This window comes from Chenopodium quinoa, unplaced genomic scaffold, assembly GCF_001683475.1.
Source record: "Chenopodium quinoa cultivar QQ74 unplaced genomic scaffold, ASM168347v1, whole genome shotgun sequence".
NCBI classification, from domain to species: Eukaryota; Viridiplantae; Streptophyta; class Magnoliopsida; order Caryophyllales; family Amaranthaceae; genus Chenopodium; species Chenopodium quinoa.
In genome coordinates, this window is record NW_018742684.1 from 3,472,838 (window position 1) to 3,494,377 (window position 21,540).

Here is a 21,540-nt window from a genome sequence, read left to right on the forward strand (position 1 = left end):
AAAGACAAGCGCCTCAATGTGAGGATGACAAATGTCACTCTCTCATTGGCTTATCTTATGTATAAAATATATCTATATAATTATTGTTTACATATTCAAGCATAGTTATTTTTGTTAAACTTCAAACAATAAAATTAAGTTTCTATACATGCATAAGATTTCCATGATTTCCTAACATAAATATTGATTTAATTTTTTTATAATAAATATATACTTTCCAATACTACAAATAATCCATAAAATCTTTCCAATCTTTATTTATAGTTAAGTTAAAGAATAATAACTAATTTGAAGCAATATGATTAAAGTGGCATAATTCAGGAAACAAATATTTCGTATTTTGAAAGGCTAAAATAGTTTTTTTTTTTTATGAAAATTAAATAAAATCGATAATATTTAGTTTGACGTCAATTATGAAATCAATACAAACATTAAAAAAAAAATCAGATGTACAATAAAATATTGTGCACCTATTATAAAAGATACCCTATAATGAATGAAAGTTATTTATGCTTTATTGATAAAAGTTACCCAAAATAGCCTACAAATTATCCTAAATTCAATTCAAGTAATCGAATGAATACAAAAGTTTTTGATAAAGATACAAAATAGTGTAAAAATTACTTTTATCGTTTGTTATACTCCTTGATAAATACTGAATGCCGAGCCGAAATGTTGTCTTGAAAAAAAATACATAATCTTGAACATAAATTTAATTTTAATCGGCCTTTCATTTTCTATACAATGTCTTTTATAAAGACCTTTTGTTTTTCTTGCATAAAAAAAAAAAAAAAAATTGAACCAATAATCAATCTAAACAAGAAGAATAAAAGTTAAATTGAATTAGAACTTTGACGGAAAAGGGATAGATATAAAATGTATTATAACTATTACTCATGTTTTAAATTGTAATATTCGTATTAACAATGCTATTACTTATGAATTTTTTTAGAAAAACTAACATTTTGATTTAAAAGTCGTGCATTGCTCATGTACTATACTAGATATACAACAATCATGTGCAATAATTTATGTTGTTTTATACATAATAATACTTTTAACTATAATAGTATGTGTATATAATATAATATTTTTTATAATATAAAAAAGTATATGTATATAATATAATATTTTATAACACGTGTCCTCCATGTTTGTATTAGGGATGTTCAATTTCGGATATCCGATCCGATCCGATCCGAAAATTCGGATATCCGAAATTTTCGGATCGGGGAAATTGCGATCCGAAATTTTCGGATATCCGGATTTTCGGATCGGATAGTCGGATATTCGGATCGGATAATCGGGTTTTCGGATCGAGTAGTTAAAATTTTTGGAAAAAATCCGATCCGTATCCGATCCGAAAATCCGAATTTTTTTTCGGATATCCGATCCGAAATATCCAAAACCTTAAAAATCGGATCGGATATCCGAAATTTCGGATTGGATCATCGGATATTTCGGACCGGATATTTTTGAACACCCCTAGTTGGTATAGTGGTGATTGAGGTTACACTTGGTAGGGAGGACCTGTGTGTTCCCCTGCAATAACCAGCGGAAGGGGAGTGAAACCTAATAACCTAGAACTGATCCTCAAATTTGGATTACCCCAAAGGGTGAACCGGATAGAACACCCAAAACTCAATGCATATATGACGGGAATTAACTTATCCTTTATCTATCTTATACAAAACTCCAAAGTCTAATTTTTTTTTTTCAAAATATGATAATAACATTTGTAAATTTTTGTTAATATGAAAGATATAAACCTATCAAAATGTATATATAGTTAAATTGTTTAATAACTTATATCGAATGCGTAGTTTTATTAAAATTATTTGCATGTAATCATTAAATGTGTTGGATGTTGTGTAGCTGTGCAATGTCCAAAACTTTAGTTGAGCGACTTTGATTTAGTGATTGTACGGTAAAAAGATATTGACTTCGATCTTGAAACCTAATAGTCTAATAAATTCTAAATAGAAAAATTAAAACAAAAGGAAATAAAATAAGTAAATGGGTTTAAATATTGAAATAAACATAACCTTTTAAATCAATTTAGCGAATTCAAGAGACAATTTTAAGGCATTTAAAATTAAATGGGGGAAAATATATGTAAAAGGAACAATTTTAGATATATAAATGTCCATGCACTATTATAGGAGTTTTGTTAACCTTTTTATAATTAATGTAGGGATAAATCTTAGTAATGTATAATCTGTATATTTTATTTATATAAAATTATCAGTATCCATACCTATATACGAAGTATTTGTGTCGTATACTATATTTAATCAGTTGTTGGTTATATATATGACTATTATATAATATATAGTTTTTGGCACAATGCTTAACTTAGGAAAATATATGTTCTGGTAGGTCAAATATAGAGTTATTATTGTGTCTATAGATTTAATGAGTGCGACGGGTAAATAAAACATGTATATATTAGATTGATTGTAGCTACTGATGCGGATGGTATGTGTAAACACAAATTTTAAATCTGCAAAATATAGATTCAAAATAAATGTAACAAAGTGTTAATTTTATTAATTTGATAGTTTATGGGTACAATCTCTAATTTGATCCTCTGATTAGATCTCCACTTTATCTTTGACTTGTTTCAAGGGCTGAGTTGACTCTTGATTGAGGGCCGACGAGGCTTGATCTCTATCGAAGATATCTGTTGTAGACCTTTGACTTGGGTTGTTGATTGAGGGCCGACGAGGCTTGATCTCGATCAATGAAGATTTGATGTAGAGGTTGAACTGGAGTTCTTGATGATTTGATATTCTTCTTTCCTTCGTGTTGAGGGCCGTCGAGGCTTAATCTCTTCCACGAGTGATCTTCTAGAGTAGAACGACAAGTCGAATGCTTGTTGTTCTTCTTCTAGGTTTTGAGAGGATTTATTCGGAGAAGTTTAGAGTATTTTATGAGAGGTTTTCTCTGAAAAGGTTTAGAGTATTTGAGTGGTTTTCTCTGTATTTTTCATTCTCTCTAGTTTTCTCTCTCTCTAGGTTTTCCTCTGAATTTTTCCTCCTCCCCAATGAAATAGAGAAAGCTCTATTTATAGAGTGAGACACCCTAGGGTTAGGGTTTGATGTGTACATTGGGGTTGGGCTTGCTTGGTAATCTTGACTCATTTATGTAGCTTAACCCATTTAAGTAGGCTTTTACTATTAAATGAACAATTTAATCAAAATAATTAAAATGGGCAAATTTATATTATTTCACCCAAAATAATTAATTTTAAATAAATAGTCAAACCATTAAGTCAACAAATTGAATTTTGACCCATATAATATCCGATGTGGCACTTATATAAAATTTTTGTGTCTACAGTATGATAAGAAAATTTTAGTTTTTTCTCAACGGTAGATATAAATAAATTAGTCCATTTCTTATATAGCTATGTGGAGTATTATTCAATTAATAAATAACATTATAAAAAATTAAAAGAAATTTAAATAACATAAAATACTATTCAAATAACGTTCCTTTAATTTTTTTTTTATTGACCATTAGTACAAGTCCTTTAATAGTAAATGAATTACCTTTGTTTTTATTTTTATTTTTTCTACGGGTTTAATAATTTGATTTATAAACCGCGCATTGCACGGGCACTATGCTATTTCCCAAGCTAAATTTCTACGTACCAAACACCCTCAAAGGGTATTTAATTCCCATATGTTAGCCTTGAATTTTCTCCTTTTTAAGTCAATATAAATAGTCATTTACTCCGTATCACCGAAAGATACCATACCAAGGACTCTTGTCTCCGAACTCTCAAATCCTCTCTCTTTTCTCTGCAATCACCCTAACAATGGCGGCGAAATTGAAGATAGCAGGAACATGGTCAGGTATTTTAGAGGTTGAATTAGAGAATTGGACTGTACCCATGTTGCGTCAAGAGGTTGCTAACCGATCAAATTGTACCCCTTCTTCAATCAATCTTATTTTTGGCGGTCGATTACTTAAAGACCAAACTGATGATCAAAACAACCTTAAATTAAGTGATTTGGGTCTCAAAAACAATGCCAAGATTTTGGTTACTCGTGTTAATGTTGATGAGGGCAAGTCTTTTCAGCAGGAATTGATGGCTGAAGAACAGCGCTCTTCTAGACTCACTCGTCTTAAGTAAATTCTTAATCTTTTTTTGTTTGTTTGTTTGTGCTATTAATTTGTCGTATGTTTTAATTGTTTTGGTTGGATTTAATTGTGAAAGTTTTGGTTTTTTTTTTTTTTTTTTTTTTGGGTTTGAGATAAGGGTTTTGGGTTGTTGATCATGTAAGTAAGTTGGGGAAATTATGTTGATTTATGTTTTGATAGCATGAATTATTGTAAAGGGTTTTTGTTTTGATGAATTAGGGGATTGAATTTCATGTTCTCACTTTAAGTAGTATTTTCTTCTTCACCAAGTTAAAGTGACATAAAAGGAATTGGGCTGTAATATGGTGATTTTATATCTTTATGCAAGGTTTCACATCTTTAATCATCAAAGCATATTCATTAATCTCCTTGTATGTAAAATATTGGAACTAGGGAAGCTGGGAAGAAGTGCCATTCTATAGTAATGTTAGTGAGAATTGAAAGCTTTGGGCCTAATAATGTTTATGCTGTTCTATCTGATTATAAGGGGGTTTGGTATTCTGAACTGAATTGCTTTAGAAAGGCATGCTGTCTGTGGATCATATTGTTGTGCACCTGTGGTATCTTCGACTTATTCTTGAATCATTTGAACTTGTATATTGTCACTTGGGAGTTGGGACGCTGGGCTTTTGAATTATTGCTTACAATCGTTTGTTTGAACGTATATTAACTTGCTTGATTTAAATTTAGAAGAGAACGAGGTTGGTTGTTGCTTGCTTTAACAGAAATCTTAGCATGATTTCTGCCCCCTAATGCTTAATGCCTGAAAGTTATCTTTCTCTAAATTTACCAGGGCGGCTGTTGCTATGCTTGCTAAGAGACATGCTGATGGATCGCTACCTATTGATGACTACAACATTGAGCTTGAGGATCAAAGAGGGCAGAAGGTTAATATGGGTTCTGAGACTGATCAAAGGTATGTCTTTGTTTATTGCAAGCTACTGTATGCACCATCTGGAATCTTGAATCTCTCTTTAGTTTCAGATGTTGAGAAAATTAGAAGCAACCACATGTGCGGATTTGCCTTATATTTTGTATATGACAGGGCAATAATGATGGGCCTTATGCTGCATACAAAAGGAAAGCAGCTAATGAGAACACAGCAATACAAAGACGCATTAGAGGTTCTTGAAATGGGAGAGGTTAGTGGCAGCTTGTCTATGCGGAGAGTTTATTGTGAATAAGAAATTATTGTCATACAAATTCGACCTTTTTGCGTAACTCTTCTCTAAATTTTAAAGTTGTTAACTTGTGATGCATTATGTTTTTCAGGAGGCGTTTTCTCTCTGCGACTCAAAACTTATAGAGGTACTACATTAGTCATTCGTTTTTACCCCGAGTTTCTGAAGGAATTGCAAGTTACTGTATTTATTCTGCATATCTGAGTGTATCTGGTTATTGGCTTTCTTCATGTTTTTTCTTGCATATAAACACGTGTGTGCTTATTCAATGGTTCATGTTCGCAGTGTATTGACAATGTTCCAATCCTTCAAATTGACATGGTGTGGTGCTATTTTATGCTTCGTGACATCAACTTGCTCGCGTTGGCTGGTGAGCGTCTTGCAAAAGCTAGAGTAGGTATTGAGCGCTCTCATGGAAAGAATGCCTCTCGTGCAAGAGAGCTCCAGAGTAGTCGTAGCCCAGAGATTGCATTGTAGGTTACCTCCTTCTTTCCTATTCTGTAGTTTGTCTGGGAAGGAAGACTGCTGCTTAATTCTATTTTTGTTTGGTTCCTTCTAGATATTTGAGGTTAGAGCTCTTGGAAGGTGTTGCAGCTTTTCACTGTGGCAAATTGGATAAATCTAGAGAAGCTTTGACATCTGCCAAAGCAAGATACTCTAAGGTATGGAACAGTTAGTTCTATCTTGTGTTCTTTAAGATTATTATGAGCGGTTTACCTCCTTTGATCACCTCCTTAATTGATTGTCTTTTAACCTGTTTGATTTTCAAGAAGTAGATGTTTCTTTATGGAATAATGAAGAAGTCTGTTAAACTCCCCCCCCCCCCCTCTCCTAAAATCAGGGGCACCCTTTCTATGTAGATTCTTTTCTGCTTTTCCTCTGTGCCATTATGTTGCTGTTTTGGAAATTTCCACATTGCTTTTGCACAGTACAGGTTTGTCTTATAGAGTTCTAGGTGTTGTAGCATGTATGATGTATCTGGCTATCTGCCTTTGTGGTAGAATGATTTTGGCCAAGAGATTATGAGATTGAGGGCTGTTTAGCGTTGTAAACAGTTTGAGGATTCAGGCTAAGAATAATGAGCTATTCTCTGGTAGTACTTGATTTTGAAGTGGATGGATTGATTTGTTTTCTGGTTTTTGAGACTATAAAAGATTTCATGATCCTTGTTTGCTGTCTCTATTGCTGTATCTCTATTTACTATTCATATTCATCCTATACCTTTTGCCAATTATCAGACAGGCTTCACATTACTGCTGTAAATGATGATGTGTATATATTTTTTTATTCAGCTTCAAGTATCGGATGAAGCCTTATCACTGCTAATGGGCATGGGCTATCATGAATATGAAGCTAAGAGAGCTCTGAAGATGAATGAGCAGGATGCTGAAAGTGCTATCAATTTTCTAGAGGAGGAGAAAGAAAAGAAGGCAAAGAAGCGGGAAGATGATATCAAGCGTCAACAAGAAATTAGGTATTTGTTCATTAACTCTAATTGTTCCATTTAGTTGCTTCTATACTCTTATCATGCTTAACTTCTTGCAGGGAGCAGAAGAAGTTTGGAAAAACTCCCCTTGGCAAAGCTGTCGATCTTCAAATGGTGCAAGTGTTAGAGACCATTGGGTAAGCTCACTTGTTCTTCAAGTAAAAAAAAATTCACTTTGCTCCCAACGCTATTTCCTACTTATAATTGTTAAGGCCAAAGGTGATTATTTGTAGGAAGTTTTCTACTTAGATTGATATTTTGTGTTCGTCATTCTCACATCCTTATGACCTAACATCATACAAAAGGTGTAAAAATGCAAGAGGGATGCGATCTATTTCAAGCACATCTGTCACTTCAGTTAATTATTGTTGACCTGTAAATGACTGCATCTAAAAATATTCTTTAATACTATATGACGTTAAATCCAGGAAAAGGCAACTTGCTGTTCATCAAATATTTTGCTATATCATTTACCTGTCAGGTTGACCCTCACCCAAAATAAACAGTAGACTCAAGGGATTTTAATATTAAAAAATTTATAAAATTTTTATGATCAATACACTTGTATGTGAAGCAAAACCAAAATATTCTGTCATCAAAGCTATAAGTTGCTCTTTTTTTCAGGTTTGAGAGGGAGCTTGCTGCAGAAGTCCTCCGAAGGCATGAGAATGACACACAAAAGGCTTTGGATGATCTGACTAACCCAGAGCTTAACTCTAAGATACAGGTAACTATTATGCCCTTCGTACAATACAACCCTTTTATTGATATTCTGAGTACATACAACCTTCATTTATATTTCCAAATTCTTCATCTGCCTTCATTTTGTTTGCAGCTTGATATTGAATGTAAGAAGAGGAAAAGACAACAGAAACATGTGGATTCAATAACTGACGAACTTGTATCCATGGGTTTTGATAGATCACAAGGTAGATTTACCTGGTATTAAATGCAAGTTTTTGTTTTATTTATTTATTTATTATTTTTTTAATCCTTCTCATATTTTGATGACCTCTGGTTTGAATTATTTTGTTCCAAAAAGTATTTAGTAAGTCCTAACCACTTTGAATTTTCTTTTATTTGTTTTGAAGGGATACTTTAATACCTTAGTGCACCAATGCACTATTGACAAAGGAAATTCATTTATGATATTTTCATGTCTTTAGCCCTAGGATAACATACTTTCAAATTGTTTAAATATCACCATATAAGTGTATTCCTAGTTCTTAAACACTATTGCAAGCCTTATGTCCTTTGGAACCTGGATTGTGGGAGATTAAAAGTATTGGGGATTTTTAATTGGTCATTTATTATTGAGTGTTTGAAATTTTCTTTTGAGGTTAATTTGTGCAACCTCTTTCAGTCTTTCTCTGGTGTATGAAGTATATGATAATCTCGTATCCTTTAGACTGACATGAATGCTTGTGTTTCTAATGAGCCTGTATTATATGTTTGCCCTCTTTGCCATAAGATGTATTTATACTTGTATGCCTCTTCTGCCATATCCCTCTGCAAACAACTTATCTGGTTGAATTTTGGTGTGCAGTGATTGCTGTGGTTAATTCCCACGGAACAAGAACTGCGGCATTAAATGAGCTGCTTGCACAAGGTCCGATGTCCTCTGCTTCTGTTGATGGCTCTATACCAAATTTCGACCCTGCTACCAGTTCAACTGCCGGAGAAAGAGAAAACTTGCCAAGTTCCAGTGGTGAAGAGAGAGAGAGTCCATCAAGTTCTCGTGAAGGGGAAGAACGGGACCTTGAGATGGAAGATGAACTCGTAGAGGAATTACATAGAGGTGACGCATTTTCAGATTATGACATTGATGTGACCAAAGAAGCCGAAGCTCTTAATGAATATCTGGCCTTGGTGGATTCTGCCATGGTTAAAAGTAACTGAGAGGAGAGGTCTGACCTGTTGATGCTGTAAATACTGGATTAGAATGAGCTCTTATCATGGCGATGCTGATGCATCTAGCAAAAACCAGCAGGTCAACTATTTATTGGCTTCTCGATAGTCATAGTTAATTAGTTTCAAATTTACAATCAATAAGTTGCATAGATGTGAAGAAATCAAGAGGTACTTTAGAATATGCTGATGGTGTACAGAAATGGTAGGGATTGCATTGCTCAGTGGTCAGGTTCATTGGTTTTGATCGGATTTCGGTTTTGTAAAGTTTTACCATTAAAGTTTCTTTAGGAAGCTTTTTATTTTTAGTTTGAAGTGGCTAGCATATTAGTAGATCAAATACCAATGATAAACTTATACTCCGTATAGAATTACAGCTTTTGAATCATTTACAAAGGGTGTTTTTGAGGTTCTCTTCTTGACTTGCAGTTTAGGGCTAGGCTTGGCTTAATTTTCGACTATGACAGAAGTCTATTTACCTCATCTGCTTGTTTTATTTGGAGCAAATATTCGAACAAGCCCGAATTATATTTATTTGATTTGGAACATTCAACTTTGATAGGCTAAATTCTCAAGCATGTTGTCTTTTTCAAGAAGTCTTAGTTAAGGGTCTAAATTGCACAAAGTGCAACACCTTGGTCTAGTTTGCCTTGATCCCTACCTGGTTTGACCCAAAAACAATCTAAATCACTTATTATATCTTGGTTTCACAATCAATCTCATTCGACGGTGTTTTATTTATTATTATTTTTTATGAATTACAACTTATTTAAAACCGATAATAGAAAGTTAAACAAAATCCATATTTATATCTATATCTATACTTAGTATTTAAAAAAGCAAACCAAAAAAGACATATGTCATCATTCTAGTCGTTTTACCTTTTTTTTATTTTTTATTATACAATTTTTCTTTAACTCTTTCATCAAATACTTCATCTTCATCTTCCCTCTTTAATTCAACCTTTTTATTTTCTCTTTTTGATTTTAGTTCCTCCATCTTCTTTCTATTAAGTCTCATTTCAAATTAAAGTCCCAAAATTTTTATTTCTTTAATTATGTTTTCAATTACATATTACACTCATAATTATTTATTGGTATTTCCTCACTCGTCTCATGCAATTTTTTATGAACAAGCCGCAGAATGATAACCAAAACATGAGGTCGAATTTTATTTATAGAAGGAGAGATTAATGATAACAAAAAAAATGAGTAGTAGTCTAGTAGTAGCTTGATTAAATACTCTTTAATAATTAATTAAAAGAAAAAAGAAAAAAAATATTAAAAATCATTTTCAACAGGCCACCTTGGAATCGCCATCTCCATACATACTCTCTGTCCTCTCTCTCTTCATTTACCGTTTCCCCAGTCAACACGGACAACTCCTCGAAAAACCCTAGAAACCTCCTCAATCTTCGATTATACATTCAATTCAATTCCTTTTCATTTCAATTGAATTCAATTATATTGTTCCAGATTCATTGGTTTCCCAGCTGATTTTGTTACAAAAATTAGCTCAAATGTCGTCGGAAATCGAAATAGTTGAAGAAGAAGTCGTTCAATCGAGAGATCGATCAATGGCGGCGGAAGCTTCATCGTCGACTTCAATGGCGGAGGAGAGAGAAAATGAGGAGAGTTTGAAAAACGATGTTTATACTGCTGCGGCGTATGGTGATATGGAGAAGCTTCAGAGATTAGTGGAGAGAGAAAATTGCTCTGTTTGTGAACCTGATGCTCTTGGTTACTTTGCGTTGCAGTGGGCTGCTCTTAACAATCGTACTGCTGCTGCTCGCTTCATTCTTGAGGTTCTTAAATTCAAAATTTTCTGCCATTTTTTTCAGTTTTTTTTGTTGATTTTGTACTAGTATGTTGATTTTTTCTTTTATGTATTGAATTGAATTAGTTTTATGATTGTGATAATGTTGGAAGCAATGTGGTTGAAGGTTGTTTGTGTTTAGAAATGTTGATTTGAAGATATTGTTAGCTACTTAGCTTGAGCTTGATTTTGAATGTTGGTTAAGTTTTAGTTTTTGTGCAAGATTAGTTGCTGCATTTTTGTGAATCAGTTGAACTTCAAGACTGTTTCTTTTTTTGGATGAGTGGGAAGATATTAAGGAATTTTTGAACTGGTCCTTTATTTAGTTTATTTCGACATGTATGGGGTGTTATGGTGAAGATTGTATAGTATGTTTTTGCATTGAATAACATACTCCTAGTCCTAGGCAGGATGAATTCACCTTTAAGATTAGGTCCAATTTCGGGTGCTATATCTACCATTTGTGGTGTATTAAGGGGTATTTTAGGGGCTTGCTTATCACATAGGGGTCCATCTTTGGGAGAAGAACGCATGATTAGGCTTCGATTGCTCAATAATATGGAAGGGGATAGTGGTCAATGCGATTGAACTTTGATTGTTTATGTCATTGCACTTTTTGGAGGGCTATGAAACGAGCTAGTTTAAGTGATTGGCTGATTGCACCTGTTGGATAAAGACACCCTCTGTCTGTCCCGAAATTATAGGCACTCCTAGGAACATTTGATATTGGAGTCAAATTCAAGGAATTTAGCTGAAATATTACAGCTATCCTCTACTTTTATCATTTGTATAAATCTCTTTACCAATGTTGCCTATTTTCTAGATTCTTATAAGAATATCATTAAGGCTACTGCTGAAATTATTAAATTACTATATTTGGAATTTAGCTAACAAACTACTCCTTCCATTTCCATAATCATAGGTTCATTGAAATCCTTGGGGGTATTCTGTGAGTACTCTGACTATAAGGTTGTTTGGGAATATTTTTGGCTAATAGTGGGGTATTTCTGGCATTAAATATCTTCTGAGAGGGAGGAAAAATCTACCTGCCCGTTGCAAGTTTCGCTTGTGATATGTGACCATACATTTGACTGACCAAAAGGGGCTTCTTCTTGCTATATTTGGACTTTACATTGGGTTTGTGCTAGTGAGATATCCTATGTCATCTCAAGGGTAAATGCTATTAAATCAATATATAGGATGGGGTCTTCACGGCGTTGGTTGAGCTGAGTAGCTAATTGTTCATTTATTACATATAATTAGGGAGTTAGGGCCTTGAGGGTGTGTTACCTGATTATTAACAATCATGCTGCTGTTAGTGACACTATCAAGGTATGTGTTATTTATAATAACTTTGCATGTTTTTGGTCCAAAATGAAGTAAACAAGCGCCCATACACATTTTCAAGCGTATAAGTACTTGTGATGCAATAAAGGGTTTGGGTATCAAGGATAAGATTAAGTCTGTTTTCCCTTTTTTTTTTTTTTTGTTCCTGTTCCTTTTCACCTTGTCATATTATAACTAAGATGCTTCAAGCTTGGGGGGAATTTGGTGGTATCTTGAAATTTTGTTATTATTGAGATAAGGGATTGTTCCCCACTCGGTTTTAAAAAGCGAGCCTCGGCAGGCGCGCCTCACCTTGCTCCCTGGCTCTGGGAAATGGGCTTTAGCTAGGCGAGACTCCGTCACCTACGGAAGGCGTGCGCCTCAAAGCGCCTTTAATAAGGTGCGCCTTTGCGCCTCTAAGGAAAATAACTAAGATTTAAGTTATAAATTGAAGAAGGATGGACATTTTTTTCAAATTCGGACTACCTTAGCTTTACATATATCATTATTTAATATATTATGAATCTTTTAATTGGTATGAAGTACAATCAAAGTAAAAAATAATTTGAAATAAATATATAAATATACGCGCCTTGCATACAAAAGGCGTGCGTCTTCCACTTGCTCCTTGGTGCACCTTGCGCCTTTTAAAACTAAGGGGTTCCCCATTGTTGGAAGATAACATAAAAGTTCCTTTTAGGATATAATTTTCAATTGTCAATTACACTAGGGAGTAGGAGATATATTCATCATGGGCCATTTTGGGTAATAAGTAAAAAGAGATTAGTACTGTATCATATTATAGGTAAATGGCTATTGATAAATTGTATGGAAATCTAAATTACAACACCTATTATAGTATACAGTCATTGTTTAGGCAATGTTTCATTGTTTCAAAATACCCAAAATTCATGATATCTCAGTGAACGTCCTTATTCTTTATGATTTTTTATTTGGTGTATTGGTGTTTGTTTAGAAATTTGGGCATGTTTTAGATACTATCAGCTTATATAGCTTAGGAGGCTCTATTGCATTTCCTTTTCTGGGTTTAATTTATATGCTCAATTGTTCATGCTGGTAAGCGGTTGGGTATCCTATGTGAAACATCAGGGAGTTGTTTCTGTTTGGTGAGATGAGTTTTTGTGACTTTATTGTGTTCTCATTCGTGAGAGCCTTTGTGGAGCTGTGTCGACTAGTATTTGCAGTATAAATTGGATTAAATGCTTGAAAGTGTGGATTTTCTTGTTTTCCTGTATTGGAATATTTACAGGTTTTTTTTTTTGGCTAATTTTGCTCCTTCAGTGTTACTTGTCACATGGCTTAATGTTGTTTTTCACAATTTATCCCAGCACTTGCAGAGTTGTGTTGGTTAGATGCTGATATATTACTTATAAGATAGGGCCATTGGAGACACTTTTAATCTGCTTTTAGGCATGGTGTAAACATTTGTTTGTTTGCTGATTATATCTGTATAAGAAGTTTTCTTTTCAAACTTTGGTCAAAATTAAACTCTTAACTAATTGCATGGTTTTTGTTGTTTCATTTTTCATCTATAGCATGGTGGAGATGTAAATGCAGCTGATCACACTGGGCAGACAGCATTGCATTGGAGTGCTGTACGGGGAGCAGTCCAGGTTGCTGAGCTTCTCTTGCAAGAGGGTGCTCGAGTTAATGCTGCTGATATGTACGGTTATCAGGTTGCCCCCTTTATCTGTATTTTTATAGAATTATGGGAGGTCATTTATTAATTTGCAAGTGAAGCTGTCTAGCAATTGGTGCAGTTATCCAAATCATATTCCTTTTATATGGAGGGGTCTTCGTCATCTGTTCCATATTCTTAGTTTAATTTTCTATAGTTTCCTTTCAAAGTATGACACACATAAACACATTCTATACTTTATGCTTACATGAGATTACTTTGACCTGTAAATGTACTTTTGTAGTTAATGTATCTGGAAGACAGGCAAATTAGTTTATAGGCATTATCATTTTTGTACCATGATTTATAAGGCTTGAAGGATATGTTAAATGAACTCGTGTACTGGATAAGTGGATAGTTTCTGTTTGATTAAATGATGGGAGTGCCAAAATATGTTTGGTTTAATATAAGAAATTTTTTTGCCCATGAGAAGTTCTGCTTTTTTGGGGGGATTTGGCAAGTAACGTCCTCCATGAATTTTCTAGGAAAAAGCTGTGTGATTGTCGACCTAACACATAGATATATTTCTACATCCCAGGAAATATATCTGTTAGTATACCATACAAGTAGTATTTCTCATGTTCAGGTTGAGTAGCATTACATGGATAACCATCCTAGTTTATTTGATTTATTGATAGAAATCTTTTGTAGCATTTTTGTTGAAGCAATGAAGCACAAGGTACATGCTGGGAATTTAGAATGATTTTTGCACAAAACTTATGTGTGAAGAGGCTGATATGTTATGTTTAGTGCAAAGGTTATTTGTTCGGGAATTTTTTGAATGATTTTTGCATAAAACTTTTGTGGGTTTCTGACATATGATTTGTTTAGTGCAAAGGTTATGTTAGCTCAGTGCATGATATATTTTTCATGTACATTGAAGGACTAAGCTGAATACGTTGACCGTAGTGTAGCTAGGATGTTCAATGGTCTGTAATTGGGTTGGAGACTTTAAACTTAAATTTGTGGACTGGAGATTAAATTGGAATCCTTTTTCCACTTTGGTGTTCAAATTCTTTTATTCAAATTCAATGGTGATTCATTCTGTGATGTTATTACCCCCCTAGTATACTGGATCTGTTTCACGTGAGTAGTTTTTGCTTGATTGTTCTACTATGAGTCTGACTGCACCATGTAGGTTATTGTGTTGCTGCAAGGGAATGTTTGTTTCTCTTTCTGTTTTCTTTACTTTTGCAGTGGTAATTTTATGATTTTGGCTAGATAACTGATAACTCAGTTTTCTGGTGATTAGCTATGGAAATTCGGTGGTACTACAAGTTTGTATTTTGTTCTAGCTGGTTATAACATTGTATTATGAATTGTATTTTTAATTAAATTTATACAAGTATATGTGTTTCACAATCAGTAGATAGGATAGAGTTTTTCTGCTTCATGCTTCAATGTTGCAACAGTAATAACTGGTGAGCTATTTGCAGACAACTCATGTTGCAGCCCAGTATGGCCAGACAGCTTTCCTTTATCATATTGTTATGAAATGGAATGCTGATCCAGATGTTCCAGATAATGATGGAAGAAGTCCTTTGCACTGGTATGAACAGAAACTTGTGCTTGAATTAGAATTGCTGCTTGTCCAAGGCTTGGTTGCATTAATTCTTTTGCTGTCAATTTTTCATTGCTTATTACGTCTATTTGAAAGGCCAGCAAACTTCATTTCCTCAAGCACCTTTAGAGTTTAGAGTCACAAATTGACCTTTTCTTTTTTAGTACATTGAGAATAAAGTAAACCTAACTAACTTTGGCGCTCTCTCTAATTAACTTTTTTTTTTTGGTTAACAATAAGCAAAGCTACACTAGATTTCGAAGGAAGATTATTGAATTTTACTCTACTTATTGCATTTCCACATTTTCTGTTTCTGTTTCCTTTCCCCTTTTAACATAGTGGATAAACTCAAGTTATTGCTCTTAATATTTCATGTATGGCTCTAGTACCCATTCATCCCTGATTTAACATTTGTTTAATCTTGCTAGAAGAGGCTAAGTTATAAAAAATAATAAATGTATTCATTTTAAGGGGAGGGGGAGGGGGGAGGGGGGGGGGTTGGAATACTCACATGATAGCTGTCAATACATGATGTCTACATTTGAATTTTGTGAATGTTGCTGTATTTTCATTAACAATAAATGAGTGAAACAAGTAACAATTTGTAGTTGCATATTTGTATTGAATAAAAGGAGATTCTATGGTGTATGATTTTGAATGTAGATGTGCGTTTTCATGTGGTTGACTTGGTATCTTAGCAATGTAGTTGTTCTTTTCTCTTATGCAAATGTACTATAATATTTTTGGTGTTTGTTTTTTTGAAATCTGACAACCATAGGGCAGCATACAAAGGATTTGCTGATTCTATACGTCTTCTTCTCTTTTTAGATGCTTATCGAGGGCGGCAAGATAAGGAAGGTATAATGCTAATTTCTGATTATTTCTGTGCAGTCTGATATGAGTACATTATAGAAGCTGAATCTATGTTTAAAATTTAATTTACATGTTATTTTTGTCCTCTCTTCCTTGCATTTAGGTTGTACCCCTCTCCATTGGGCTGCCATTCGAGGGAACTTGGAGGCGTGCACAGTTTTGGTACAAGCTGGAAAGAAAGAAGATTTAATTGTGGCTGATAACACTGGACTCACTCCGGCACAATTGGCTGCTGAAAAGAATCACAGACAAGTTGCCTTTTTCCTTGTAGGTCTTGCATTCTAAACTGGTTTGCTTATTTATAAAGTGTGTTTACGTATGGGTACAGATCTTTTTGTACATTTGATATTCTGTTTTTAGACTTATAGTAGCTATTGATTGCAGATGAGCCTTCTTTATCCTTTCCTGTCTGTATTAATTACCTATAGATCATTGACACTTTTTAATGATCATATTATCTTCTGATATCATTTTTAGCTCAGGCTAGTAGGCTACTCAACGATGTGTCATATTTGGTGAACTCAACTCAGTTGTCTGTTTGTTTCTTGTACTATTGAAGAATCCTGAATCTGCTTAAATTAAGTTTAATGTAGCTTTTAGATATTGTAACCTTGACATTTGAAGCTTGAACATAGTTAAGGTGTTTATGATATCCTTCAACTCACTCGAAACACTTCCAATAAGATATCGTAGCTTTTGCAATCTGTTTGTGTCACCTTTTGTGCTGTAACTCTTTCAAAATAATTGTATCTGGCATGTTTTGCTTCTGAATATATAAATTTTGTGCAGGAATAAAAAGTTAAAATGTAAATTCATATTTTTGACATCATCCACTACCTGTTTTTCGTTAGAAGTGGCTGACAACCTAGGTATAAAATAATATAGTTGTTAAGAAAGTATCTGAACAATGGAAGAAATTACACTAGGAGAACTTAAGGTCATTTAAATCTTAAGGTCCTGCCACTTTCACATCTCTCCATGGTTTACTGACCCTCAATTCATGTTCACTGAAGTATATATAGGATCAAAGAGGGCATGCTTGTACTTAAGATCCTTTTATTGCCTCTCTTACTGTGTGCAATGATTTTGCCCCGTTTTCATTGCTGTATGCTAATCATCGGTTTCATGTTGCCTGGTACATTTGGTCCTCAGGGAAATGCTCGAAGGTTACTCGACAGACGTTGGGATCCAAACAGCCGGCTTGGGAAACTCTCAAAATTAGGACTTGCTCCCATGTTGTGGTTTATTATTTTGCTGCTACTTGTATTGTATGCACATTCAGTGATCTTGGGTAACTACTTCTGATCATTCAACTAAAATGTAACTCTGTGTTTGATTATATGAATTTGACAAATTTTAATGATACTTATAGATGCGAAGCTTCCAAGGTTAACAATGGGCTTTGGCCTTCTTGCATGGCTAGGTTTTTTCCTAGCTACTGCTGGATTAGTCATGTTCTATAGATGTAGCAGGTAAGCTTAGTTATCTCCATGGCTCCATTTTACTTGAGTGCTTCATGAAGTTGATCCTGTCACTTGTATACCAAGTTTTACAATTTATGATTGAGGTTTTTTCCCCTGAGATATTTTTGTCGATGAAATCACTTTCTCACTTAGCTCATCTTGTGCTTGTTTCAGAAAGGATCCAGGTTATATCAGAATGAATGTGCATGATGCTCAAAATATGAAGGATGATGTAAGTTGAAATGTCGTATTGGAGTTTCTGCTGATGTTATATCAAAAAATTGTATTTCTCTGCAGGAACCATTGTTGAAAATTGAGATAGACAATCCTGCACTGGTGGCTGGAAACTGGTCCCAGCTGTGCACAACATGCAAGGTATAGTGAATTTTTGTATTTTGGATGCTGCTGGTCCTTGTATTACTGTGTAGTAATTTCTAATATTGTCTCTTTGCTGTGTTGATAGATAGTCAGACCTCTTCGTGCAAAACACTGCTCAACATGTGATCGTTGTGTTGAACAATTTGATCACCACTGCCCTTGGGTGTCAAATTGTATTGGCAAGGTACGCGAGCTCTGTATCCGTTTCTTCTATCATTGTACAAGTCTTGTGTTCTGTTGAGGATTTTTGTGAAGCTAACTATGAATCTGTGTTCAACTTAAATGTGTATAACTGCGTAAATATGATTTCTGTCTGAGGAAGTTACTAGTATCACACGCTATTATGTTAATGCTGACCATTCAGGATGGATTATTGATTTAGATGGTTGTGCATTTAACACGGATAATTTGGTTTACTTGTGTTTATATAAATCTGCTTTGTTTTATGCATTTCTTGACAAATTGCTCTGGTGCTGCATGTCTTGAATCAGCTGATATATATTTGAAAACTTAATCTCTGTTTTGTTGATGCAGAAAAACAAATGGGAGTTCTTCATGTTTCTTGCACTGGAAGTTTCTGCTATGATAGTTACTGGCCTAGTCACTCTTATAAGTAGGTGACTTGCTTTGTTCTGTTACTTTTACGGAGTTGTATTGACACTTGAAAATTTCTCTTTGCTGGCTTATAATCTTATTTGTTAATTCACAATACAGGGGTTGTCAGCGACCCATTGGCTCCGTCTTCTTTTGGAGCATGGCTAAATCATGCTGGTACTCATCATATTGGTGCCATATCATTTTTACTAGCTGATTTTTTCCTCTTTTTTGGGGTGGCTGTCTTAACTGTTGTCCAAGCTTCTCAGGTGTGTTTTCGAATTCTGTTCATAATGAATATCTATTGGTCTGTATTCATTGATTTCGCCAAAATGTTCTTTTAATTTTAATTTTTATTTTTGCTGCTTGTGCTCTGCAAGTACATGTCTAGTAAGTGGATGCTATTTATATCTTGTGTTGGGGTGCTGAACAAAAAGACAGGGTTGGGTGGGTGGGGGAGGGTGCATAATAATTAATTAACTGTTTCTTGATTTGTGCTTTCTGTCTAAATATCAGTAGGATTATTTGACAAAATTGCTGCTGGCTGTGAGGTTCATTACTCATTTTTATATGGTGACCTTTGAATGTATATTGTAAAATTGATTTTGCTTCACCACATTTAATTCCAAAATAGTTGTCTGGTGAGGCACATTAATGCTTTTGAGTAGTATAGAGAGTCATATTCATAATTTTACTCTATAAATTTTACTATCTATCATTATGGATAGAATTCAGCTTGTGGAGAGGCATTTCATTGTGAGGTCAGCAAAATCATTGGTCGAGAATTCTTCATACTTAGAAAGACATTGAAGATTTTAAGGAGCTTGTAGTAGATATTTTGATATTTTCTCCAGGATTGTTGCATGACATCCCTAAAAGGCTAAAACAAGGTGGAATCGTTATAGCCTGTGTTCACAACATTCTTAAGCAAACTAGTACTAGATATTGAGCACTAAACACAATCACACTAGTGCACAACATACAACAATTCGGGTGTCACTTGGCTTGTTTAACAGTTCTTAGAATATGGTACTTGCCTGTGTGGTTTTCACTTTTCGTGTCTTAGATCTTACATGAGATTTTTTTTCTTCAGATTATCAAATGTTTGATTTTGAATGACTATAAAGCCATTATCTGTGGCTGTGTTCTGTTGTTTCTTGGTCCTCCTTTCAACCTTAATCTAATCTAATCGAAAATTGCCATAGTTGGATTGTTACATCTCTTCAGTATCTGCAGCTAAATCCATTTCATTTCATATGGCTTCTTTGGCAATTGTGCTACTCCACACCTTCGCTTTGTTGATCTTCTAACAATATCCACTAGCCTACATTTAGTTGGTCTCAAGATGGTATTATCCTCCTATCTATGCATGACTTCCTCTTCTTTTCTCCTGCAGATATCTCGTAATATAACAACAAATGAAATGGCAAATGTAATGCGTTACAGCTATCTGAAAGGTCCGGGTGGTCGATTTAGAAATCCCTTTGATCATGGGGCTAGGAAAAATTGTTCAGATTTTTTGATTAATGGTTACAATGAAGATGTGGAGCGTATTGAAGAATCAGGTCATGAAGGAGAAATCGGGATGGTGCAAATGGGATGCAACCCAAACATGCCAAATGGGGTAGTTCATCCTCATCAAACCAATGGCAATGGCCATGTTGCTATTAATGTCGATCCTAAGAATTCAGATACTGGGCATGGTCATTCTCAATGTAATCATCATCATAGTCATGGAAGAACAAATGGTGCTCCCCTAGGCTTGGGTTTGGGTCTCGGTAAAAGCAGTTCTCGATCCATAACTGCATTGTAACACTTGGCTAGTTCAAAGCCTATTGTTTACTTGTGTGTATATGTCTGTAAACATTACAGCAAAATTTATTATTCACAATTGAGTATTATCACATCCTCATTTATCCTTTTGATTCAGGCACTGGTAGTTCTCATTCGTTTCAATTTTCCACATTTCGCCTTTTAAGAATATTTAAAGTTGTTGCAGCCATTTAATGTTGTGTAGTTGCTGTTTTTTTTTTTTTTTTTTTTTTTTTTTTGGTGAGACCAGGATATTATTACATGAAGTTTTTCGGTGTGAACTTCATGGACATGGAAAAAAGAGGTTGAAGAAAAATGAGGTTTTCTTTGGCTTGTAAAATCCTCCAAGGATCAATTATATTTCCACGGGATAAATAATGAAATTTTCACACATTTTACACCAAGGAACAATTTTGCACTCAATTGCATTTGCGTTAGTTGGTTTGGTGGTTATTACTTTTTATAATGTTAGTGCTTTCGTATAGTGAATAACTGACATAAAAGTCATTGGTGTGTCTTGTAAGTTGTAAACTCTGGTTGTAGTCGTTGTCCTCTTCAACCCACAGAAAGAGACTTGTCACATTCAAGTTGTTTAATATTCCGTATGTCGTGAATGTCAATTAACTTAACTGATAAATAATACAACAAACACGGTTTTAATTCAAATACGTACAAGAATTAAAATTAGTCTTTCATGATCAATGAGAATGAGATGATGTCTTAGCCCTCATTTTGGTAATTATTTTGACTTAGATTGGACAAAATAAGTTGTGATGTAGTGTAAAAGAATACAAAAGTTATGCTAAAGTGCTTCATAACAGTTCTTCTACAATGGATATAGTTCACACAGAATTAGTCAAATAGACAAATAGTACAAAACCTTAATACAGTACAAATATGTTTAATCTTTTATGATGATAATTTGAATATATCTTGATTAGATATTGGAAATTTCCTTGAAGATGTGATGTTGACAATGTTCTACATGAATTACATGATGGTCCACTTGAATTAAGAGTATTACAAAGCCAATTGCAATTGGATATTTATGATATTTGACCACTGGTACGTTGCTATGAACCTAATTAGAACTATTTGGGTACCTCTTTGAAAGGTAATTTGGAGTAACAATAATAAAAGGGTAATAGCTAGATACATCATATTTAGGTATAATAGTCAACAGTATTATCTAGTATTTTCTTCATCATCTTAATTTCGATATTTTCAAAGCATAATGTCAATAATTCCCTTTGATCCTGTTTGGTCTTCCCATTTACGATCTTTATGTGTTAAAC

General features: G+C 34.1%; 2 protein-coding genes across 2 annotated transcripts; both read left to right on the forward strand.

The window, feature by feature from the left end:
* The first annotated feature begins 3,730 nt into the window (after nucleotides 1–3,730).
* On the forward strand, nucleotides 3,731–9,138 carry LOC110722851 (NEDD8 ultimate buster 1-like). Its single transcript, XM_021902153.1, has 11 exons — nucleotides 3,731–4,137; nucleotides 4,943–5,065; nucleotides 5,195–5,291; nucleotides 5,422–5,457; nucleotides 5,616–5,803; nucleotides 5,890–5,992; nucleotides 6,623–6,804; nucleotides 6,876–6,953; nucleotides 7,441–7,543; nucleotides 7,652–7,745; nucleotides 8,363–9,138. The coding sequence occupies exons 1-11, from the start codon at nucleotides 3,824–3,826 to the stop codon at nucleotides 8,713–8,715; spliced, it is 1,671 nt and encodes a 556-aa protein (XP_021757845.1). The 5' UTR covers nucleotides 3,731–3,823; the 3' UTR covers nucleotides 8,716–9,138.
* A 725-nt stretch (nucleotides 9,139–9,863) lies between these two features.
* Nucleotides 9,864–20,396, forward strand: LOC110722850 (protein S-acyltransferase 24-like). The gene is made up of 13 exons (XM_021902152.1): nucleotides 9,864–10,528; nucleotides 13,422–13,562; nucleotides 15,001–15,113; nucleotides 15,904–15,983; nucleotides 16,102–16,265; nucleotides 17,151–17,289; nucleotides 17,371–17,470; nucleotides 17,636–17,693; nucleotides 17,759–17,836; nucleotides 17,925–18,023; nucleotides 18,374–18,452; nucleotides 18,554–18,702; nucleotides 19,830–20,396. The coding sequence occupies exons 1-13, from the start codon at nucleotides 10,244–10,246 to the stop codon at nucleotides 20,244–20,246; spliced, it is 1,902 nt and encodes a 633-aa protein (XP_021757844.1). The 5' UTR covers nucleotides 9,864–10,243; the 3' UTR covers nucleotides 20,247–20,396.
* Nucleotides 20,397–21,540: the final 1,144 nt, after the last annotated feature.